At 37.9% G+C, this 20274-nt stretch overlaps 1 protein-coding gene across 3 annotated transcripts in view; it reads right to left on the bottom strand.

Moving 5' to 3' along the window:
- LOC115918244 (ras-associated and pleckstrin homology domains-containing protein 1-like) overlaps positions 1-20274 on the bottom strand; it is a 55191-nt gene that overhangs the window by 25084 nt on the left and 9833 nt on the right. For all 3 annotated transcript variants that reach the window (XM_030990148.1, XM_030990146.1, XM_030990147.1), the window contains exons 2-7: positions 7446-8020; positions 5860-6015; positions 4339-4498; positions 3612-3736; positions 2559-2774; positions 362-472 (exon numbers count right to left, since the gene is read on the bottom strand). In XM_030990148.1, coding sequence (XP_030846008.1) covers positions 362-472; positions 2559-2774; positions 3612-3736; positions 4339-4498; positions 5860-6015; positions 7446-8020 — 1343 coding nt within the window. The remainder of the gene's footprint in view (positions 1-361; positions 473-2558; positions 2775-3611; positions 3737-4338; positions 4499-5859; positions 6016-7445; positions 8021-20274) is intronic.

Genomic DNA, 20274 nt, shown 5'->3' with positions numbered 1-20274 from the left:
TGTTTTCAATATTTGTTTTCTTTTTTAGTACTTTGCCTCGTGCCAAATCTTCACATGGTACACTTCAAATATTTATGTTGAAAGAGAACATTTCTCAAATTTTCACGACAGCCATTTTTGCAACTAGAAACTTCGGCACAGTGCAAAAATCTAGCATTGTGATTAAAATATTTAATGGAAATTTTGTGAATCTAGATATTTGCTAAAATTGTCTGATTTCCAATATTGAAACTATTAAGAGGGCCAAGCTATAGTTGCTTATCTTCCTTAAACATGGTCTTTAACAAAGAAACAAACAAACATGCAAACAAAGACAGACAAACAAACAAAAACAAACAAACAAACAAGATACTTTAGTTACCTTGAGAGCGAAGCAATGATCTGACGGTGCCTTGTGTTTCTTCTTCCAACCCATACCGCTGTAGACGTTAGTGTGTTCAAATTGCACAAGACAAACAATGTCTTTGGTGGACTGTAGATAGATCAGAAGAGAGAAAAGGGAATAATAATACTAATAATAATAATGATGGCTTAATATAGCGCACATGTCCGTCAGCCAGACTGATATGGAAATGGTATGCCACAGACAGACATAATATGGTATCAAAGTGCTTAAAAAGAAAATAAGAATGTGTGCACTGTGTCGTTAATTAGTAATCAAAGTACTTTCCTTTGAAGTTGACTATAAGCAATTTTACAAGTCAATTATTGGGGGGAAAGCATTAGGGACTATGACTTTGATTTATGCACATGTACGTATGGAGTTAAACAGTTGTTGCTCATCATTTATCAATGAATGTAAATCGACTTTATTCCATGTTGAAAGGAAAAAAAACTCCCATAGATATTTTCAAAAATGTGTCTGATGCCTGTCCAACCCAACAAACTTGTTTGTGATTAAATACAAATCTGGAAAAAAAACCAAAGTGAATTCAACAGTCTGTAAATCTGAATACCTTGCTACTATATGTATGAAGCTAAATAAAATCACCTTGACAAATTTGAAGAAATAATCAAATTAAGCATTTAAAAATAATACCATCATCATTATTATCAGATTGTAAAACAATTTTTTGTTACTATGTTTTTTTAAAGTTTCTCCATGTTTAAAAATCTCAAAGAACATTCAAGAAAGCAATGTTGCAACAGGAAGTTCATGTTTATCACAAGGAAAAGCCTTTTGAATTTGGCTTCAAAAACCTCAAATCTATTCAAGAAACTTGGCATAAATGTTTTGTTTGGTGTCCTGTCGCTTTCCCCCTGTGTTTCTTTCTCACTGAATGGCAACTAGGAGAGACAGGAATTAAGTGAAGCAAGGGATTTTAGAAAAAAGAGACTTGGCTAAAGTGATTGCTTCTTGTTCCTGCCGCACTGTTGTGTTTATTCCTGATTTTATAGATGAGTTGCTGGAGAAAATTATCCCCCCTTCCTCACTTTTCCCCTGTGTTCCCTCCTGCTATTCATTGTGGTTTGGCAATGAAGTTTATTAGAACTACAGGTGTCTGTTTGTCTCTCTCTTGGGAAGAGTGCATTTCATTTTGTAAAAACTATCAAGAAAGTATTAGCTTTTGTTTCTTCTACAATGTTAGAGTGATTTTTAGTTTTCTTTAGTGTCCGATGGTCTTGCTCCCAAATGCACCATTCAATAATTTTGATGAAAATAAAAGCGGCTAAATTGTGCCTAAATTCATATCACACAGTTTTCTACATGTGTTTGGCAACTCATATATCAAGCAATAAAACATAATCATCTATAAAATTCCTTTTCCTTTTCGAAAACTATTTAACGTATTTAACGCACCGTTAAAGACCATTTGCTCTATAACAATTTGTGATTGTAGTCATATGCCCTGGCAAGACTTACTCTATGGTCAATTTCTTCAACTAATCTAGACCTGGATTCACGTAGTACCCAACATTAACCCTAAATATTTCATTTCATTGTCCAATGGAAATTCACCCTACTCACATTTCAAATACAACTTTACACAACTTATACATAATATACATACTGTAGATACATCGCATAGATAGTTATTATAATGTGAAAAACCAGAAACAGTATTTTCAGTTTGGCTTGCATAGAGGGGAAAAAGTTGGTATGTGGCATGACTGGGATAATACAAGAGAACTTGATACGACATAACCAAGCCCTAATCCAACATATATCACAAAATGTCACTACTTGGGAATGTTTCACAAAGATCCGAAGTCAAACTTAACTCTAAGTTGGACTTAACTCTAAGTTGGACTTAAACATTACGGAGAACCATTTGTAGCCACAATAAAATATATTAAAAAGCAAAAATTCCAGCATTTTAAACTTTTCATAAATTCCACATCAAGAACATGAAATCTCCTTGATAATAGAAAATATGTATGATTTGAATCAACATTTTATGCCATTTAAAATAACTTTTACAAAATACTTTCAAAGATGCTAACGGCTTTCCCTAATTGTTAAGTCCAACTTAGAGTTAAGGTCGACTTAGGATCTTTGTGAAACACCCCCCTGGAGGATACGTTGGGTCACCACTATCTTCAACCGGGTTCCTTACCTTGGATTTTCCCTTGGGTGAGTAATAGAGACCGGATCCTCGGAGGACGAAGTAGTGTTTCTTCCACGACTTCTTGCCTTCCTGCTTCAGCCAGAGGGGGCCCTCTATCTCGGGGATCCGGTTCCCGGCGTTGAAGAACTCCTCGATCAGAGACTGCTTCGACTTCTCGGCGAACTGCGTCGCCACCTCTGATGCATGCTGGGAGAGAAGGAAGTTCTGGGGAAGGAATGGTCAAGGGTAGAAGAACAAAGAAAACCGGTAGTTAAAATATGTGTAAAATGAAATTAAATCATTTGATTTGACAACTGACTTGTGTTTCATTCTGGTATCACTGCAAGTATATAATGAACCTTCACAAAAAGTTTTCTTGAGTTATACAAAGTAGGAATTTCAAGAAGGACAGAAAAGAGGTTAGTGTCAAGTCCCCAACAAAATATATAGAATTGCATCATACAACCTCGTAACTATTTTGCAGGCACATTCTCTTTTTTTTCATAAATCATTCGCCATGAGCACCGAAAGGTTGACCTGTGCACTATACAAGTGGCCACTATTCTTATAATTATTATTCTGTATGTAAAGTATAAAACATAATTCTTTGAAAATCAAATGATATATATGTACTAAAGGAAACAATTCTATAATATTGAAAAAGAATTTAATAAAGCCTTGGGTCTAGCCCTGGCTGTGTCAAATACATGTAGGGAGCAACACAAAGGGCATATAGACTACAGTCTTGACTGGTCTTAAAGTTAAAGCTTATCTGTACTAGTTTATAGGAGGGATTAGACCACACTGCAAGGTCACTGGACAGGTGGTTTTCTCATCAACTCAGCTCTCAATTAACATAAGCAAAAGAGGATCGTGGGGGACCAATGGTCACCGATTAGGCATTGTTTTCTATATAGAGGGAGCAAGTAGCTACAAGTAGGACAGTGTGGCTTTAAGATCCTCTTTCACATCTTAGGACTGACAAAACTTATCGTCTACAAACTACTTCATGACAACGCTACATGTATCTTTGACCAGTGATCAATTGATGGTGTATAATACCTGTGGGTTCTTGAAGATTGCATATTTGTCTCTCCTTTCCTGGAAGAGGATTCTGTTGGTTGTTTCTCTCTTCCAGTTCAGCATCACGTCTGTCACCAGATGCTCGTGGTCTTCCAACGCTCTCTCTGAAAATGTGATGACAGACAATAAATTTGTAAATAACAGAGTGTTTTATGGCATTGTGGTTGGAATTGAATGAAACCGCTGATTCCAAGAATGACAAAGTATCATTTTGGGGGTAGTTTTTAGATTTCTAGATAAGTAGAGTCAAACTTGCGTAAGTGACCAATTGTATAGAAGACCAACTGTCTATAGAGACTACATCTTATGTTTCCTTCAACAGTATTTCTCATCGATATATGTATATACCATAATGAACATGTACCGTACGTGTAATGCCAAGCTGCTTATGAAGACCAAATAAGTTGGCTCCCCTGATTAGTCTTTATTTACAGGTGTAAAATTGTATAATCCCCTTGCTGATATCAATACTAGTAATAAGAGGAAATGGCTTAAAGGCCGGTTGTACTAGTTTGGCTAGGAGGGATTAGACCACCCAGGAAGGTCACTGACAAGTGGCTATCTCATCAATTCAGCTCTCAATTAACATAAGAAATAGAGGATCATGGGGGACCAATGGTCACCGCTTAGGCATTGTTTTCTATATAGAGGGAACAAGTAGCTACAGTAGTACAGTGGGGCTTTAATAATGGTGTTTGTTACTCACCCATTAAGAGATCTGGAATCTGTTCAATGATGGTCCAATCTGGTCTCTCGTCCAAATGGTTCTTCTCGACCAGCATGTGACTGACTTGCCTAACTCTCATCGTCTCGTCAACAAACATCGTCTTGGAACTTCCATCTTCCATGTACACTCGCACGATCAGCTGAAAACAGAAGAATGGAAAATGAAAATAAATTTTAGGTGAGCGTTGATTCATTTACAGTATACTCTTTTTTAAGAAGTTGTGACAGACCTGCCAAAGTCTGTCATCTCTTCAACAAAGTTTGTCTTTGAGATATCCTGTCCTCCATGTACTGTACTTCGCCCAATCAGCTCTGGACAACAAACAACGATGGGAATATCATCCGATGGAAAACAATATGAAAGACATCATTACTGAGATATATTCTTCTCGGCCATCAAATGACAGGACTGTCAACATGCACAAGTAACTCTCATCATCTCGTCAACAAATATCATCTTGAAGTTCGTGTCCATCATGTACAATCTGACATAAAACCAGCTTCCCAATTAAAAACATCAAATGGAAGACAAAAAATGAAGTATGAAAAACATTGAGAGATTCTATGGATATATTCTTCTCACCCCGACCTGCCAACATGTACAAACACATGTACATTTAGGTCTTCCCATCTCGTCAACAAATATCTTGGAGCTGCAGCCCCGAATATAAACTCGCAATAACAGCTGGTTGGAACACTGAGGGGAATTTGACAAATGGAAGACAATTTGAAAATTGTCAGTTGAAAAAAAAGGTCAGATGAAGAATTGTGAGTTAATTATTGACATTCATCAGGCGAGACTGCACTTAGTTTCAGTCTTGGTTTCACTTTGATTGTCTTTTGTTTGCGGCAGCTCTACAAGAACAATGGCTGGTGTCAAAGCTTTTTTTGGAAGCGGATTACTGTACAAGTGTCAAAAGTTTGGCCAGCACGTAAGGAACGTCCTGTCTCAATTCCTGTTGTTAGTTATCTTAATTTTGTTTGGTCTGGGGATGTTGATATGAATGGAATATTGTCCTCTGCTTGTACTGAAAATCTTTTGAAGATCACTTAATTTGTTTTTCATTCTTTATCTCCTTTTCTGCCTCTCTCCATATTTCTCTCACACCACTCTATCCTTATCTCTTTCTCCCCTCTCTCTCTCTCTGTTAACCTGCCTCCCGCTTTCACATATGTAACTTTTCTCTTCTCTCACCCCCCCCCCCCTTGTTTCTCTCTCTCTCTGTGTCTCTCTTCCCCTCCATCATCCCTTCTCTTCTCTCTCTCTCCCCCTCAATCATTCCTTTTCACTCTCTCTCTCTCTCTCGCTTCATCATTCCTTTTCTCTCTCTCTCCCCTCTATCATCCTCTCTCCCTTCTATCATCCTCCCCCCCCCCCCCTCTCTCTCTCTCTCTCCCCTTTATCATCCTCTCTCCCCTCTATCATCCTCTCTCTCTCTCTCTCTCTCTCTCTCTCTCTTTCTCTCCCCCCCCCCCCCCCATGTCTATCTGTATCACTCACCTTCTGCACCCTAGCTTTCTTGAGTTTCTCCAGGGCTATTTTGATCTTCTCCGACTTCAGTTTGGCGGCTTTCTCCTCCTCCGAGAGACTGGGATCCAGCTCCAACTGCGACTCCAGGTCCTTGAGTTTCACCCTCACGCTTTGTGTTAACTGATCCTGCAAGATAGGATAACATTCTTTCTCATTTATTTCCATTCAATGATTTACAATAATAAAGCCAGGGCTGCCAGGCAACTGCTCACACAATTGTCTCAAGAGAAGGAGGTGCAAGCATGAGTTCTATCCGCTTAGTTTTCCATTTTTAGCAACTTCTTTTGGTCAAACAACTACAATACATATATATATATGACATTCCAAACAGAGTAAATCTCAGGATGGGTATAAGAAACACTTTATTGCAATACATGTATGTACCATTGCCTTTAAACATAAGAAATACAAATATACCATGCCTTCTATACAGACTTTATTTTTAATGAAAAGAATATTGGCTTTAGAACTGAAGCTCATACATGCGAAATCAAATTTATGTTGGGGGACTTACTGTAAAACCATAAATGACAATTTTCATTGCAAAAATTCATGGTGGTGTCAGCTGTTTATTTTAAATATTTAATTGCATGAAACTTTGATGAGTTAGCATCTTTCAATAAAAATATGCACACGCAAAAAAAAAGTATCTTGATGAGATTAGGACCACATAAATGAACATTAAAGGTAATACAAAGTTTTGGGAAATTTTGAAAATTGGGTGGATAGTGAATCTTTACAATTTTGATATATTCGGATGCCCCTGTGGATGTATTATAAGCACTAAAAAAATTAGCTCCTAAAACACTTCTGTTTTCGAGAAAATTTGAATATAAAAATTTACTGGTGCTCCCGGTAAATTTTGATAAATTTCAAATAGCGCCTATGGCCGTATAATGGTAGCTGCGACCATGAAGCTGTTGAGATGATCACAATTTCCTAATTTATATTTAATTTGCTATTTTATCATTTTTGCAAATGTTTAGATATTTCTGTAACAAAGTTATAAATCTTATATTGTATACCGGGGCCCTGCTTACAAGCAACCTGCTTATTAAGGGTATCCCTCCATGTTTATGTTTATATTGTTATTTTAATACAATGTGTCAATACTATGTCAAAATTGTTCTTTTTTAAAGATGGAAAATAAATTGAAATTGAAATTGAAATTGAATGAAAATCTCAGAATATGTAGTTGGGATATATAATTTCCAAACGGGAATAGCTAATCGGTCGAGTTTAGTCAAGAAACATTGTTTCATAGCTAAATTAATATCTTGACCTTGAGAGGGAGCTATACAACATAAATAGTATATTATTTATAATTTCATAACTTTAGACTCGATTACAACCGCGACAACGATCAATCTATATTGTAGGAACGCATATGCTTCCAATATGTTAATTTGAACCAAATTCATGACCCCATACCAAAACTTTGCAATACCTTTAATAGGTACACATACTTTATTATTCACAAGAGGTATAACTCTCACTTGACACATGTATGATGGCTACAATTTATAACCAAAGCAGAAAAAAGAGTAGAAACTTACTGGTGGTAATCCAAACGCTGCATAGCTAGCCGTAGGGCTTGGTGACGTAGGTGAGGTCACACTAACATCAGGTGCTCTGACACTACCATTGGCGGCACTGAAGTCTAAGTGTGTCGTTGGTTGGGTGTGGTGCACCGACCTCTGTGCCGGTGCCGATGGAGCAGGCACCGGTGCCGTGTGCCTTGGTGTTGGCGTCGTCGGTGTCATGGGCGAATCTAGGGCGCCGGGTGTTGGTGTAAGCGTCGGTGTGGGTGACACCGGAGTGGTTGCATCTTCCTCTGGAGGTGCAGGGAAGTCTTCTGGCGGTGGGGGCATCCTGGCCTCACCATTCATCGGTGGCGGGGGTGGAAGGTCATCCTCCATACCGTCCTGTTCACTAATATCTGGCATGGGCGGTGGCGGGGGCAGACGGCCGGTGTCCGTATCGGGTGGTGGTGTCGGTTTGAATGTGGGAGGGGGCGCTGATAAAGTCTTGGAGGCCGAGTTTGCGCTGGACTCATCAATCTTTTGCTGGAGGTCAATCTCCATTTGGCAGAGGTCGCCGAGTAGGGCATCAAGATCGACATCTTGGTCTTCTACAGAAGTAAAGAGACAAGAGAAACAAAGAGAGAGAAAATTGTTATCTCTTGATGTCAAATAAACCCTTGAAATACAAAACAGTAAACTCATAACAATCTGAGATAGCAATTGTAACATCTCCAGGCCCTGAAACATTATACAAACACTGCATGCTTCGGCGTTCAATATAACAAATATAAGAACCGAAAAATTCAGAATTTCTGAAGTGATGTTATATTTCACCAATGCCGCAGGCTGAAGTTGAAACAAAATGGCATGAGGGGACTTCTGAATTTGGAGGTGAATTTATGGCTTTGAGCAGATTATATATTTCTTAAGCTTGAGAATCGACCATCCCATCTTCTACACAAATCTTATCCAGTTACACTAGTCAAGCCTGTCTATTAAGGTCACCCAAGGGCAACACAAAACGTTGCCACTGTAGGCACGTATCCTTTTTAGACAGGACCTTCAACAAATATTTCCTTCTAGAGGGAGGCAATATGGGTGACCACTATAATGATATGCAGGCGGGCTTTATAGAGAGGTATTTGTATTTATTTACATTTAATCCCTTCTCAACGGTACAATATAAAACACAATGGATATATTATATGTAACAATGGTTTCAGCATAGAGTATACAGTAAATAATTCAGAGCATAACTTGAGTTGGGAACGCCCATAATAGAGGTGGCCACTTAGGCAAGGTTGACTGTAAATCTATTACACCGACATTCCACTGACCACAAGATTCACTTTCCATGCGTTCTTCTTTCAAGGAAATAGTATTGTCAGAGACAAAACTGAAATTCATTACTTCTTGGCTCCATCCCACGAAAGATCAAAAGAGAAACAAACAAAATGACACCGTCCACTAATTTACAGCAGCAAATGCTGATTAAAGTAAGATTATCAACACAATTGTGTGAAAATCAACAACGTACATGAAATAACTTCCAATATTTGTGATGTTCGAAGCAAAAGTTGAAACAATACACTACTTATTTCACCATGTCAAAATGTTATATCTTTAATCTTTATTAATAGTCATCAAAACCAGAAGAAAGAATATGAAACACAAGTGAGTTTTTAAAAAAAAGATACAGATAAAAGCCTACATTATTTGATTTAATGTAATATTCTATATCAAATTCAAAATAATAAAACTCCTTTCTTGACCTATGTTAAAGGGCTTAATTTGTACCTTTAATCTTTCAATTACCCGGAACCAAATGTGTATGAAACAGCAATTACACATGCATAGGAAGGTTATGAAAACTAGCATTATCCATGAACTCCAGTTGTGGTATTTTCAGGGCTACTCAACTTCATTGCAATATGCATCATTATCCTTAATAACAATTTTAATTCACTATTTACACATAAAACAAATATCAATATTTAGCTAATATCCACCTACTTCCAGTAGCAACCCCTCATGCCTAGCCAGTGGTCTTAACAGGCTAGGAAAAGGATCCACAATCAACCGTGAAAAACCACCGAAATAAACAAAAATCCTCCTTTGTTTTCCTTCCTGAACCATGCAACAAATAACAAAACATCCTCTTTCCTTTTGATTTGATTTTGTTTTGTTGTCAAGGATTGTAATTTTTGACAGAACAACTGTTTTAGGTGATGTTTATGAAACTATAAATCCATGTTGTTGTTCTATCATCTCTCAATTTGAGTTGTATTCAATGAGATTTGAATGACAAAGAATAAGATTCATGAATAAATACATGATTTTGTTCTGCTCATTGTTTTTTTCAAATGTACATGGTGTGATAATGTTTTTCTCTCTCTTTCTCTCTCTCTCTCTCTCTCTCTCTTCCACTATCTGTCTCTATGTCTGTCTGTCTGCCTCTCTCTGTCTCTCTCTCTCTCTCTCTCTCTCTCTCTCTTTCTCTCTCCCTATTTTTGTAGTTGATTTGAAATTAGACATACTAGCATTACACAAACTATTTTTGTTACAGGAAATTTCTGCCTGTATAGAAATAAATCAAAAGGTTCATAGCCCTTTATGAAATTCAAGGTATGCATTCATTCCTCTCTTCCGATTCAACCTAAATCTCAGGAAATGTCCATTTCCACGCCCTGCTATTAAAGCAAATAAATCTAAACAATAATTAACATGGTCAAGGTATATTGACCACCGTGGTAAAGCTTTATTTGTTTTTATTAATCAGCTTTGCAAACAGAGCAAATCAGAGTTATTTTAAAATACAAATATTACACAACCACTGATTCATTTAGATTTATCAAGGGAAATTGAGAAAAAAGTACAACTGGTTGACACTGAATGAAATAAAATTAAGCTAAAGTTGCTCATAGTACAAAAGGTTACAGTCACACCACAGATAACGAAACACTTCCAAATATGAACCACAGCTTCTTTTTGCAGTCCCATATATTGACAAGTTTGTTTGCTTTATGACTAAAGGTGTACTGTCACTGCGAGTATCAGGTAATATAGTAAAATGAATAAATGAATGAGAAAAGCCTCTTTTTTCAATTAATGTTTGCCTTTTGCGTTAAAAGGAAACCTAAATCATTCATAGACATGAATTAGGAATATTTTATCCAAATTTATCTTGCATTATTCACACATTTAGCGGGCTATGCTCTGATTATGATGGCATATTCATCGGCTATAAGAATAAACATGATTTCATTCAATAAATTCACACCTCCACAGTCATAATTATTTTCAATGTTTGCAAGTCGGGGGAACAAATGTTATGTCAAGTTTCCTCACTTCAGTTTAGTGTGTATCATGTATACAAGGAGCATATTTGAACACTTTCTATTTTAGAGAGGAATTTGAGCAATGTCAGATATGTTTTTGGTCTGAACTCTGAAAATCAAATATTTGAATGAAGGGTGAATCAGAGTGTTAGAGGCAATACTGCTAGTATGTGTTGTAATATCACAATGAAGATAAATATAGCTGATACATGTAGTAAACATCTATTTAAAAAAAAAAATCATTTGAGAGTCATTTTTACAAAGGAAAAAAATTACTCTTTAGGGCATCTCTTTTTCATGATTTGGCTACATTCATGGTGTACAAGTAGTAACAACAGTAATAATAATTAGATCAATTTATGTAGCACAGCTACTATAATAAACTCTACTGCGCTGTGGTGAAAAGTTGAAAACAAAGTGCTACTTTACAGACACAATAAAAAGAAGGGAAAAAAAACTATTCAAAAGCTCCTGAAAACAAGTGCGTCTACCAAGCGCGTAGCCAGGGGGGGGCGGTGGGGGCGGTCGCCCCCCCAAAAAACGCCGGCCAAAAAAAAAAGAGAGAGAAAGAGAAGAAAAAAAAGAAAGAGGACGTAGGAAGAAAAAGGGAAAAGGAGTCGAGAACAGTACAATGAATCGTCAAAGCTTCCGCGCTTCGCGCGGGAAGGGGGAAACTGAGTTCAAATTAAGAAATATGAGTCGGAAAAGGTACAACGAATCGTCTTCTTTCTCTAATAATTTAAAGAAACGTCAAAGCTTCGCGCGAGAGGGGGGGGGGGGAACAGAATTCAGACAAGGATTAAGAGTCGAGAAAGGTACAACGAATCGTCTTCTTTCTCTAATAATTTAATGAAACGTCAAAGCTTCGCGCGAGAGAGGGGAGGGACTGAATTCAGACAAGGATTATGAGTCGAGAAAGGTACAACGAATCGTCTTCTTTCTCTAATAATTTAATGAAACGTCAAAGCTTCGCGTTAGAGAGGGGAGGGACTGAATACAGATAAGGATTAAGAGTCGAGGGAGGTACAACGAGTCGTCTTCTTTCTCTAATAATTTAATGAAACGTCAAAGCTTCGCGCGAGAGAGGGGAGGGACTGAATTCAGACAAGGATTATGAGTCGAGAAAGGTACAACTAATCGTCTTCTTTCTCTAATAATTTAATGAAACGTCAAAGCTTCGCGTGAGAGAGGGGAGGGACTGAATACAGATAAGGATTAAGAGTCGAGAGAGGTACAACGAGTCGTCTTCTTTCTCTAATAATTTAATGAAACGTCAAAGCTTCGCGCGAGAGAGGGGAGGGACTGAATTCAGACAAGGATTATGAGTCGAGAAAGGTACAACGAATCGTCTTCTTTCTCTAATAATTTAATGAAACGTCAAAGCTTCGCGTGAGAGAGGGGAGGGAATGAATACAGATAAGGATTAAGAGTCGAGAGAGGTACAACGAGTCGTCTTCTTTCTCTAATAATTTAATGAAACGTCAAAGCTTCGCGCGAGAGAGGGGAGGGACTGAATTCAGACAAGGATTATGAGTCGAGAAAGGTACAACGAATCGTCTTCTTTCTCTAATAATTTAATGAAACGTCAAAGCTTCGCGTTAGAGAGGGGAGGGACTGAATACAGATAAGGATTAAGAGTCGAGGGAGGTACAACGAGTCGTCTTCTTTCTCTAATAATTTAATGAAACGTCAAAGCTTCGCGCGAGAGAGGGGAGGGACTGAATTCAGACAAGGATTATGAGTCGAGAAAGGTACAACTAATCGTCTTCTTTCTCTAATAATTTAATGAAACGTCAAAGCTTCGCGTGAGAGAGGGGAGGGACTGAATACAGATAAGGATTAAGAGTCGAGAGAGGTACAACGAGTCGTCTTCTTTCTCTAATAATTTAATGAAACGTCAAAGCTTCGCGCGAGAGAGGGGAGGGACTGAATTCAGACAAGGATTATGAGTCGAGAAAGGTACAACGAATCGTCTTCTTTCTCTAATAATTTAATGAAACGTCAAAGCTTCGCGTGAGAGAGGGGAGGGACTAAATACAGATAAGGATTAAGAGTCGAGAGAGGTACAACGAGTCGTCTTCTTTCTCTAATAATTTAATGAAACGTCAAAGCTTCGCGCGAGAGAGGGGAGGGACTGAATTCAGACAAGGATTATGAGTCGAGAAAGGTACAACGAATCGTCTTCTTTCTCTAATAATTTAATGAAACGTCAAAGCTTCGCGTGAGAGAGGGGAGGGACTGAATACAGATAAGGATTAAGAGTCGAGAGAGGTACAACGAGTCGTCTTCTTTCTCTAATAATTTAATGAAACGTCAAAGCTTCGCGCGAGAGAGGGGAGGGACTGAATTCAGACAAGGATTATGAGTCGAGAAAGGTACAACGAATCGTCTTCTTTCTCTAATAATTTAATGAAACGTCAAAGCTTCGCGTGAGAGAGGGGAGGGACTAAATACAGATAAGGATTAAGAGTCGAGAGAGGTACAACGAGTCGTCTTCTTTCTCTAATAATTTAATGAAACGTCAAAGCTTCGCGCGAGAGAGGGGAGGGACTGAATTCAGACAAGGATTATGAGTCGAGAAAGGTACAACGAATCGTCTTCTTTCTCTAATAATTTAATGAAACGTCAAAGCTTCGCGTGAGAGAGGGGAGGGACTGAATACAGATAAGGATTAAGAGTCGAGAGAGGTACAACGAGTCGTCTTCTTTCTCTAATAATTTAATGAAACGTCAAAGCTTCGCGCGAGAGAGGGGAGGGACTGAATTCAGACAAGGGTTATGAGTCGAGAAAGGTACAACGAATCGTCTTCTTTCAAAGCTTCCGCGCTTCGCGCGGGAGGGGGGAAACTCCCCCCTCCCTGCACCCACCCCCCTAGGGAGAGCGCTTCGCGCGCTCTTTAAGTGATTCGCACGCTTCGCGTGCTCACTACCGCCCCCCCTAAAATGAAATCCTGGCTACGCGCTTGACTTGGCGTCTACAACAAAACTTTGAAGACAGTAACGTACAGATGAGGCTTTCCTTATGTCTAACAATCACTATCATGTAAAGTAGGTTACCAAAATGGCAACAAAATATACTGGGTGTACGTTTCTCATGTTTTATTATACACAAGAATACAACACGGTTGCTCTAATTGCTTCCCTGTTCCTATATCACTTCCAATAAATGCTCATAAAAAAAATGGCAGCCATTAAAATCAAGAAAAAGAACGGAGTACAGAATAAATGGCAGCCATTGAAAAGAGAAGTATTGTGAATTACTAGTGAATGTTTTTTGTTGGAATTAAATGAACGAGTTGGGTAATGGAAGCTCTTTCTCTCTCCGAGAACTTGACTCAATTAGGGTTATTTGTAGGGAAGATGGCCGACATGGGCATCGCTTGACACGACAGGAAAGGTCAAGATGGTGGTGCTGCGGAGTGAGAACCCAGTACGCTTGACAGTAAATCAATACAACAACAAGTTAAGAAAGAACCCATTCACACGAGGGGGAAAATCAGATAGGCCTACTTGTCAAGAAACAAAAAATAATAATAATCCGTTCTTGTGTAGCGCATAACACATTATGATATAACCTCCCTTTGCGCTTCTTTAAGGGCTTTGGAAGTTATTACCCTAGCTTTAGCTCCGGCAGCCTTATTAGCACACAGTGCATTTCAAGGAATAATCCTGCCAGGTACCCGTTTACCTCACCTGGGCGGCAAGTGGCAAATGTAGATTAATGTCTTACAAAAGGATGTTATCAACTTATCATATATTTAGCTATAGAGTTATTGTATCAAATTACACTGTATAAAGTTCCTTGTCTGAAAGAGGTTAGACCTATTTTTACCTGGCCAGAGTAAATAATATTAGATCTATTAAAAGCATTGGAGCTACACCAACAGTATGCTTGTTGCTATGTTTACCTTTATCTCTTCATTGTATATGGGGATCCAACGCTTTCTAGATTCTATAGGTCATAATGGTGTCCACATACAGCATAACCTTTGTAACATGAAGTATAGCACTTTTCTTTTTTTCCCATTTTTATTTCATCCTTCACCTTTCCACTTTCTGGATGCTCAAACTGGTCAGAGATGGTCTTTATGAAAAGAAAAAAACTTTGTGTTTGTTTAGCCAGAAGAACATTAACTCATACAGTTAACAAATCTTGTATCCTCTAACACAGAGTTGAGAGCCTTCTGGCTCTAAACAGACGTTCAAACCATTTTTTCCTACTTTTTTTCCCTTTTCCATTTCTCTTAATAGGTGATATTTCCAATTGGTCTGACACTCTCCTGGTAAAGAAGCAAACCCACATTTGAAAAAATGTGGCAATTTTTTTCTTCAAGCGAGCAAATAATTCCCAAAAGGCCTCATAATACATTAAATGTCTGCTGAAAGCCAGAAGGGCATTTACTCCATATAAAAGTACCTAGATTAATGCCTTTCTGAATCTTTTCAGATAAGCTCTTGCACAGAAAATGCAGAACACTCTGCATATTGCTACAAGCAAGTCTGGAAACTCTATCGGGTTATCTGTCATTTGCGGTACAGATTTTGAAGGGGCTGTCTCCATTTCTCCAATAAGTTTTCTAATCAGAAACGAGATCGCTGAGGCAAGGACGACATCGTTTGGCCTTATTGCGACCGCTGAAATGTCAGGGGGAGCTGCACGGAAGTATCGCAAGGAAAAAGCGGGGTGCTAATTACGAGGATCACGACGACGGCGTTGACAGTTTGAAATGAGGCTGATTGGCTAAGGGTCTGGTCAGTGGAAATGTTATGGGTTTCCTATTTCATGTGGTTTAGAGTAAAGGAAAAAAAAAGGAAAAGACTTCATCCCAAACTCTTTCTCTCCCCACCCTCCCCCCCCCCCTCACTCTCAAGAGATTGTTTCTGTTTCTCTCTCTCTCTCTCTCCCTGTCTCTCTCTCTCGTACGTTCTCTCTTCTGTTCTCCTTCTCCCTGTCCTCTTACTTATTTTTCTCTCTCCTTTTCCTCTTTACCCTCCCACTGCACCTCTCTCTCTATCTCTCTCTCTCTTTACTTTACCTCTCTCTTCCATTTCTAACTCTTCTCTCGTTCCATCTCTCATCCTCTCTTCTCTTGCTATCTCTACTCTTCTCTTCCTCCCTTCCCTTCCTCCTCTATCTCTCCCCTCTTTCTGTCTCAACTCCATTTTTCCTGTTCTTTGATTTTCTAGCACATTAAATCTGTTCCCCTCTGCTACCCAAGTCTCTCTATTTCTGTATCTATTTCATCTATATTTCCCATCTTTCTACTCTCCGTCTCTATCCGCCCTTTCATAATAATAATGATTATTAATATTTTGTTTTTACATTCACTGTGGAAGATCCATGAGAAGGGGGGGGGGGCAGAGGGGACTGAAAAAGCTATACATAAAGGTCTACCTTCAAATTCAATACATGACAGAGAACCACAATTTAAAATGTCTCCCTGTGGCCGTATCTCATTATTACTCGTATTGGATGGTAACAAGCACCTAAAAAAGTTGTGTACAAGGAGCTTGTTTAACATCATTCTAAAAAAAATTCAACCATCATTTTCTTAAGGTACTATGTCCCTTTTGCAGCCAACCTCAAATGCTGTAGAACTTTGCAGGAATTATGAATATGTCATGTATGTCCTATCAGTGAAATTTAAACGTTAGCAGTGTCCTCATATTCAAATTATGCAAGGAAACCTGTTTACTTGCTAGACTTCACTGTCAGACACTATTGAGTGACTGACTGGCTTTTTTTCTTCTTTGGTAATAACATAAATGAAAAGAGTTGTAAAGGGTACATGAGCATTTGTCTACATCAATAACCCACTTCTTGTGATGGCCAAGATTAAACTGTTTGAATCTTTGCACAGCATAAAACGTATGACCATTCGGTACAATTGTCTGAAAATCAAGACTATTACTTTTGGGCTCAATAGCCCTAAAGTCGATTTGACAACTAATAGTTGTTATTTTCCCACTTGAAGACATTTTCAAGCCCCACCTTTTTAGGGAAGTTCTAAATTAGTATTATCTTTCAAATGCAGTTGGAATTTAACTTTTTCATTTTTTTGGCCTGCAAATGGGACATTTAAGGTGTAGTATGAAGAAACAGAGAATAACAGAGAACTGTACACTACACTCAAATCCCAAATCGGACTTGGGTTCAGTGTGTGCAGTTTTATGTGAGCTTGTACAGGTGCAGCGGTTGGTAGTGTATTCTCAAGTCACTTTTATAATTTGCAAAAGCTTTTTTTTCCAAAATTAATATTTCATAATCTGGAGTCCATATTTTGAATTATTACAAGGAACATAAAGACCAGCAGATATTTGGTGACTGGTACACTTCAATGAGAATGTGACAAGAATGACAAGTTGGAGAAAAAGCTTTCGAAACTTAAAAAAGAGCAACCAAATTAAGACATACCATACACTGTGCTATCCCTTGGTACGAAGAATGTATATCTTAGCATCCTTATTCCAAGTACAATACTCCAAGAAACTTATTCAAGATGACTACTTCAAGATGACCACTTCAAGATGAAATACAATCCTGTTGAAGCATTGATACACTACTGAACTCCCATCCAGATTTAGTTCTACATATTTTCTAATATACCGACATCCCCTCCTGATCTTAATGTCCCTTTCACTTCCATTTTCGACCCCATAACCAATAATTCATTTCTTTGCCCATGTAAATAATGACAGATGAAGACATGGGTTTGTTTTCTGTTTCTATATAAATGTTATCACCTGTCGATAATCCTTATTGTTATGCGAGAGTAATTGAGCGATACAGAAAGTTCCATCCATTATCTTCAGCAAGGTTTATCTGCTCATGTGGTACATAACTCTTGTCAATAATTATAAAGATTATGATGTATGTTTATACAATCATAGGGAAAACTTTCCATGAAAGGCCTATCATCATTTTTTAAAACAGGTAACGATTACCTTGAATAATTGTAAGCACTTTCAAAATTATCTACGCCAGCAGAAAATTGCCTGTTGGTTCCTTAATTTAAATGAATAAAGAGCAGATTAAGGTGACCAAGGGGAGGGGCAAAGGATAAGAGCCCCTGCCCTTACTTTAACCCATATTCATTTGGGTATCTAGTGCTTGTCTAAGATGTCAGTTTTGTCACCCGACCAATCACCTATCTCATTCACACTCAATTCGTCTCGCCTAAGGGACTTCCCCCAGATTTCCCCGACTTAGCTTCCGGGAGGATCGCATTAGTCCCATTAATCCCATTCTGAGCACCCACATAATCCCCTCCCCCTCCTACGCGGCAGCACCCCTCACTGCCATTGCCAACAATTGCTTTGTTCACATAGGGCCATCATATTCTAAAGTTTGCTAAACCTCAAAGTCATAAACAACAAACGATCCACTAACAATGAAGAGGATTCACATGGGACAGAAACAACGAGATCCAAAGTTTTTAACTACAAGCGAGGCAAGCAGTCATTTATCTACAAGTTGGCATAATCAAACTCTAAGTTAATTGCAATGTGTCCGTACTGGCACATAATTTCCAGGGAAGACCCCCTAGTGGTTTGTAGTTAATACAGCGCTAACCATATAATTGCTTGTGGTTTATTACTTTAAGCAAAGTTGAAGTTTTAACATTACAAGAGCATCCCCATTAATCCCCATGGTCCATAACTACAAGATAACCTCAAAGTTTAGAATCATGACTTTAAGTTTACAGGCTGTCATGTGAACCTAAACTTTAAGTTTACAGATTGTCATGTAAACCTGAATTTAAAGTTTACGGACTGTTGTGTAAATCTAAACTTAACATTTACAGATTGTCGTGTGAACCTAAAATTAGAGTTTGCGGACTGTCATGTGAATCTAAACTTAACTTAACTTAAGATTGTCGTGTAAACCTAAACTTAAAGTTCATGGACTGTTGTAGGAACCTAACTTTATGAATCAGACAGAGACCATCAGGCATTAACCTCCTTCATGATTTAGTCACATGCCAAGTTCACGACCTTTCCTACGTCACCTGATACAAACAATCCCACAGAAAGGAATGAATGATGCTGCAACTTGTAAGAACATGTGAACAAAGATTAAGAATGTTTCTTTTGCAAGTCACCTGCAAAATATGAATCATTATAGCAAATGGTTCAAACCTCAAAAATAAGGCCACAAAATTTCTCCTCAAAACAGCAATTAAAGGTATACTCATTATTAATATTCAATATTAATTATTCTCTTGATGGGCAAAATTTATTTCAAATGTTGGAGTGGTAAAATAGATCTGAAAGGTAGAAGTAATACAATTTCTGCATAGATACATTCATTGTTTAAAGAAATAGGAGACAACATAATCATGAGTTGATAAAAATGTAAGTTTGTTCTATTGCACATAGATTTAGGCTGAGCCTGAATCAATTACCCCTACAGAAACTGGGAATTTCCGTCTTCCATTAACCTACGGTATTCAGAAAACATGATTATGGTAAGACAAAACAATTATGTCCATAATATATTAAGCCCTATCTGGTATCAACACAACAATCTCCTATTATACTATAATATTTCCCTTCTTCTAACCTTTCAATACCTCTAAATTTTTATATTGATTCTTCCTGATTCAGAAGAGATATCAATTCCACGATACCTACACAAATTGACGTTATAAGAGGCTATAAGGTACTCCAGACAAAATTTAACCTGATTTGGAGCCAAAAGGGCATTATTAAACTTGTACACTTTAACACAGAGTTAATGCCCTTCTGGCTCTGAACTAGACAGTTTAACAGGTAACCACTTGCATCCTTGTCAATTGACACCACATATTGCATTGCTCTCGGTGTACATAGGATATGGCCCAATATGATATGACCAAAATAAACAAACTCAATCCTGGATAATTCACATAGTTTCCTTTGGCAAATTAAGTTTAGGGAATTATATTTTTGATATTGATGCATGTTATACGGGGATATCCTATTGATACTCTCCGTGCTGTATCCTCTTCAACTTTCATGTACTTGAAAGAAGTGTTTTGGTCTAGTGGTCTAGTCTAATGGGGTTCAAATCCCTGCCGCAGCGCTAACGCCCTTTGGCATGGCATTCATCTGCATAAGCCACACTCGACCCGGGTGTGGTAAATGAGCACCTGATTTATTGCTTGAATGCACTGAGCACTACGGTTGCCAGAGCTAAAGCCATGTTAATAATATCCAAAGTCCTTAGAAAGCGCATAGAGACGTTAAAACATAGTGTATCATGTGCTTTACATCTTCTTTCACTGCAAAATCTATTTATTAAAATGCTTAATTTCAAGTTCTGTACTTCAGAAACCAATTATAACACACATAGAAATTTCCCAATAGACTCTCTTGCAAAAAAAAAAATGTAAATCTAATTACATTAACGAGGCAGGAATAGCTAAATATATAAACACAAAATGGATGTGGCATATGTTTATCTCACAGAACAAAAATAATATAAACAGTACATGTAGTTTTCAACATGTATTTCTTAAATTTGTTTTAAATGCTTATAATTGA

The sequence above is a fragment of the Strongylocentrotus purpuratus genome, unplaced genomic scaffold (assembly GCF_000002235.5).
Source record: "Strongylocentrotus purpuratus isolate Spur 01 unplaced genomic scaffold, Spur_5.0 spur5_scaffold_19, whole genome shotgun sequence".
NCBI classification, from domain to species: Eukaryota; Metazoa; Echinodermata; class Echinoidea; order Camarodonta; family Strongylocentrotidae; genus Strongylocentrotus; species Strongylocentrotus purpuratus.
The sequence above is the reverse complement of the archived record's forward strand: the minus strand, read 5'-3'. Positions and strand labels throughout refer to the sequence as shown.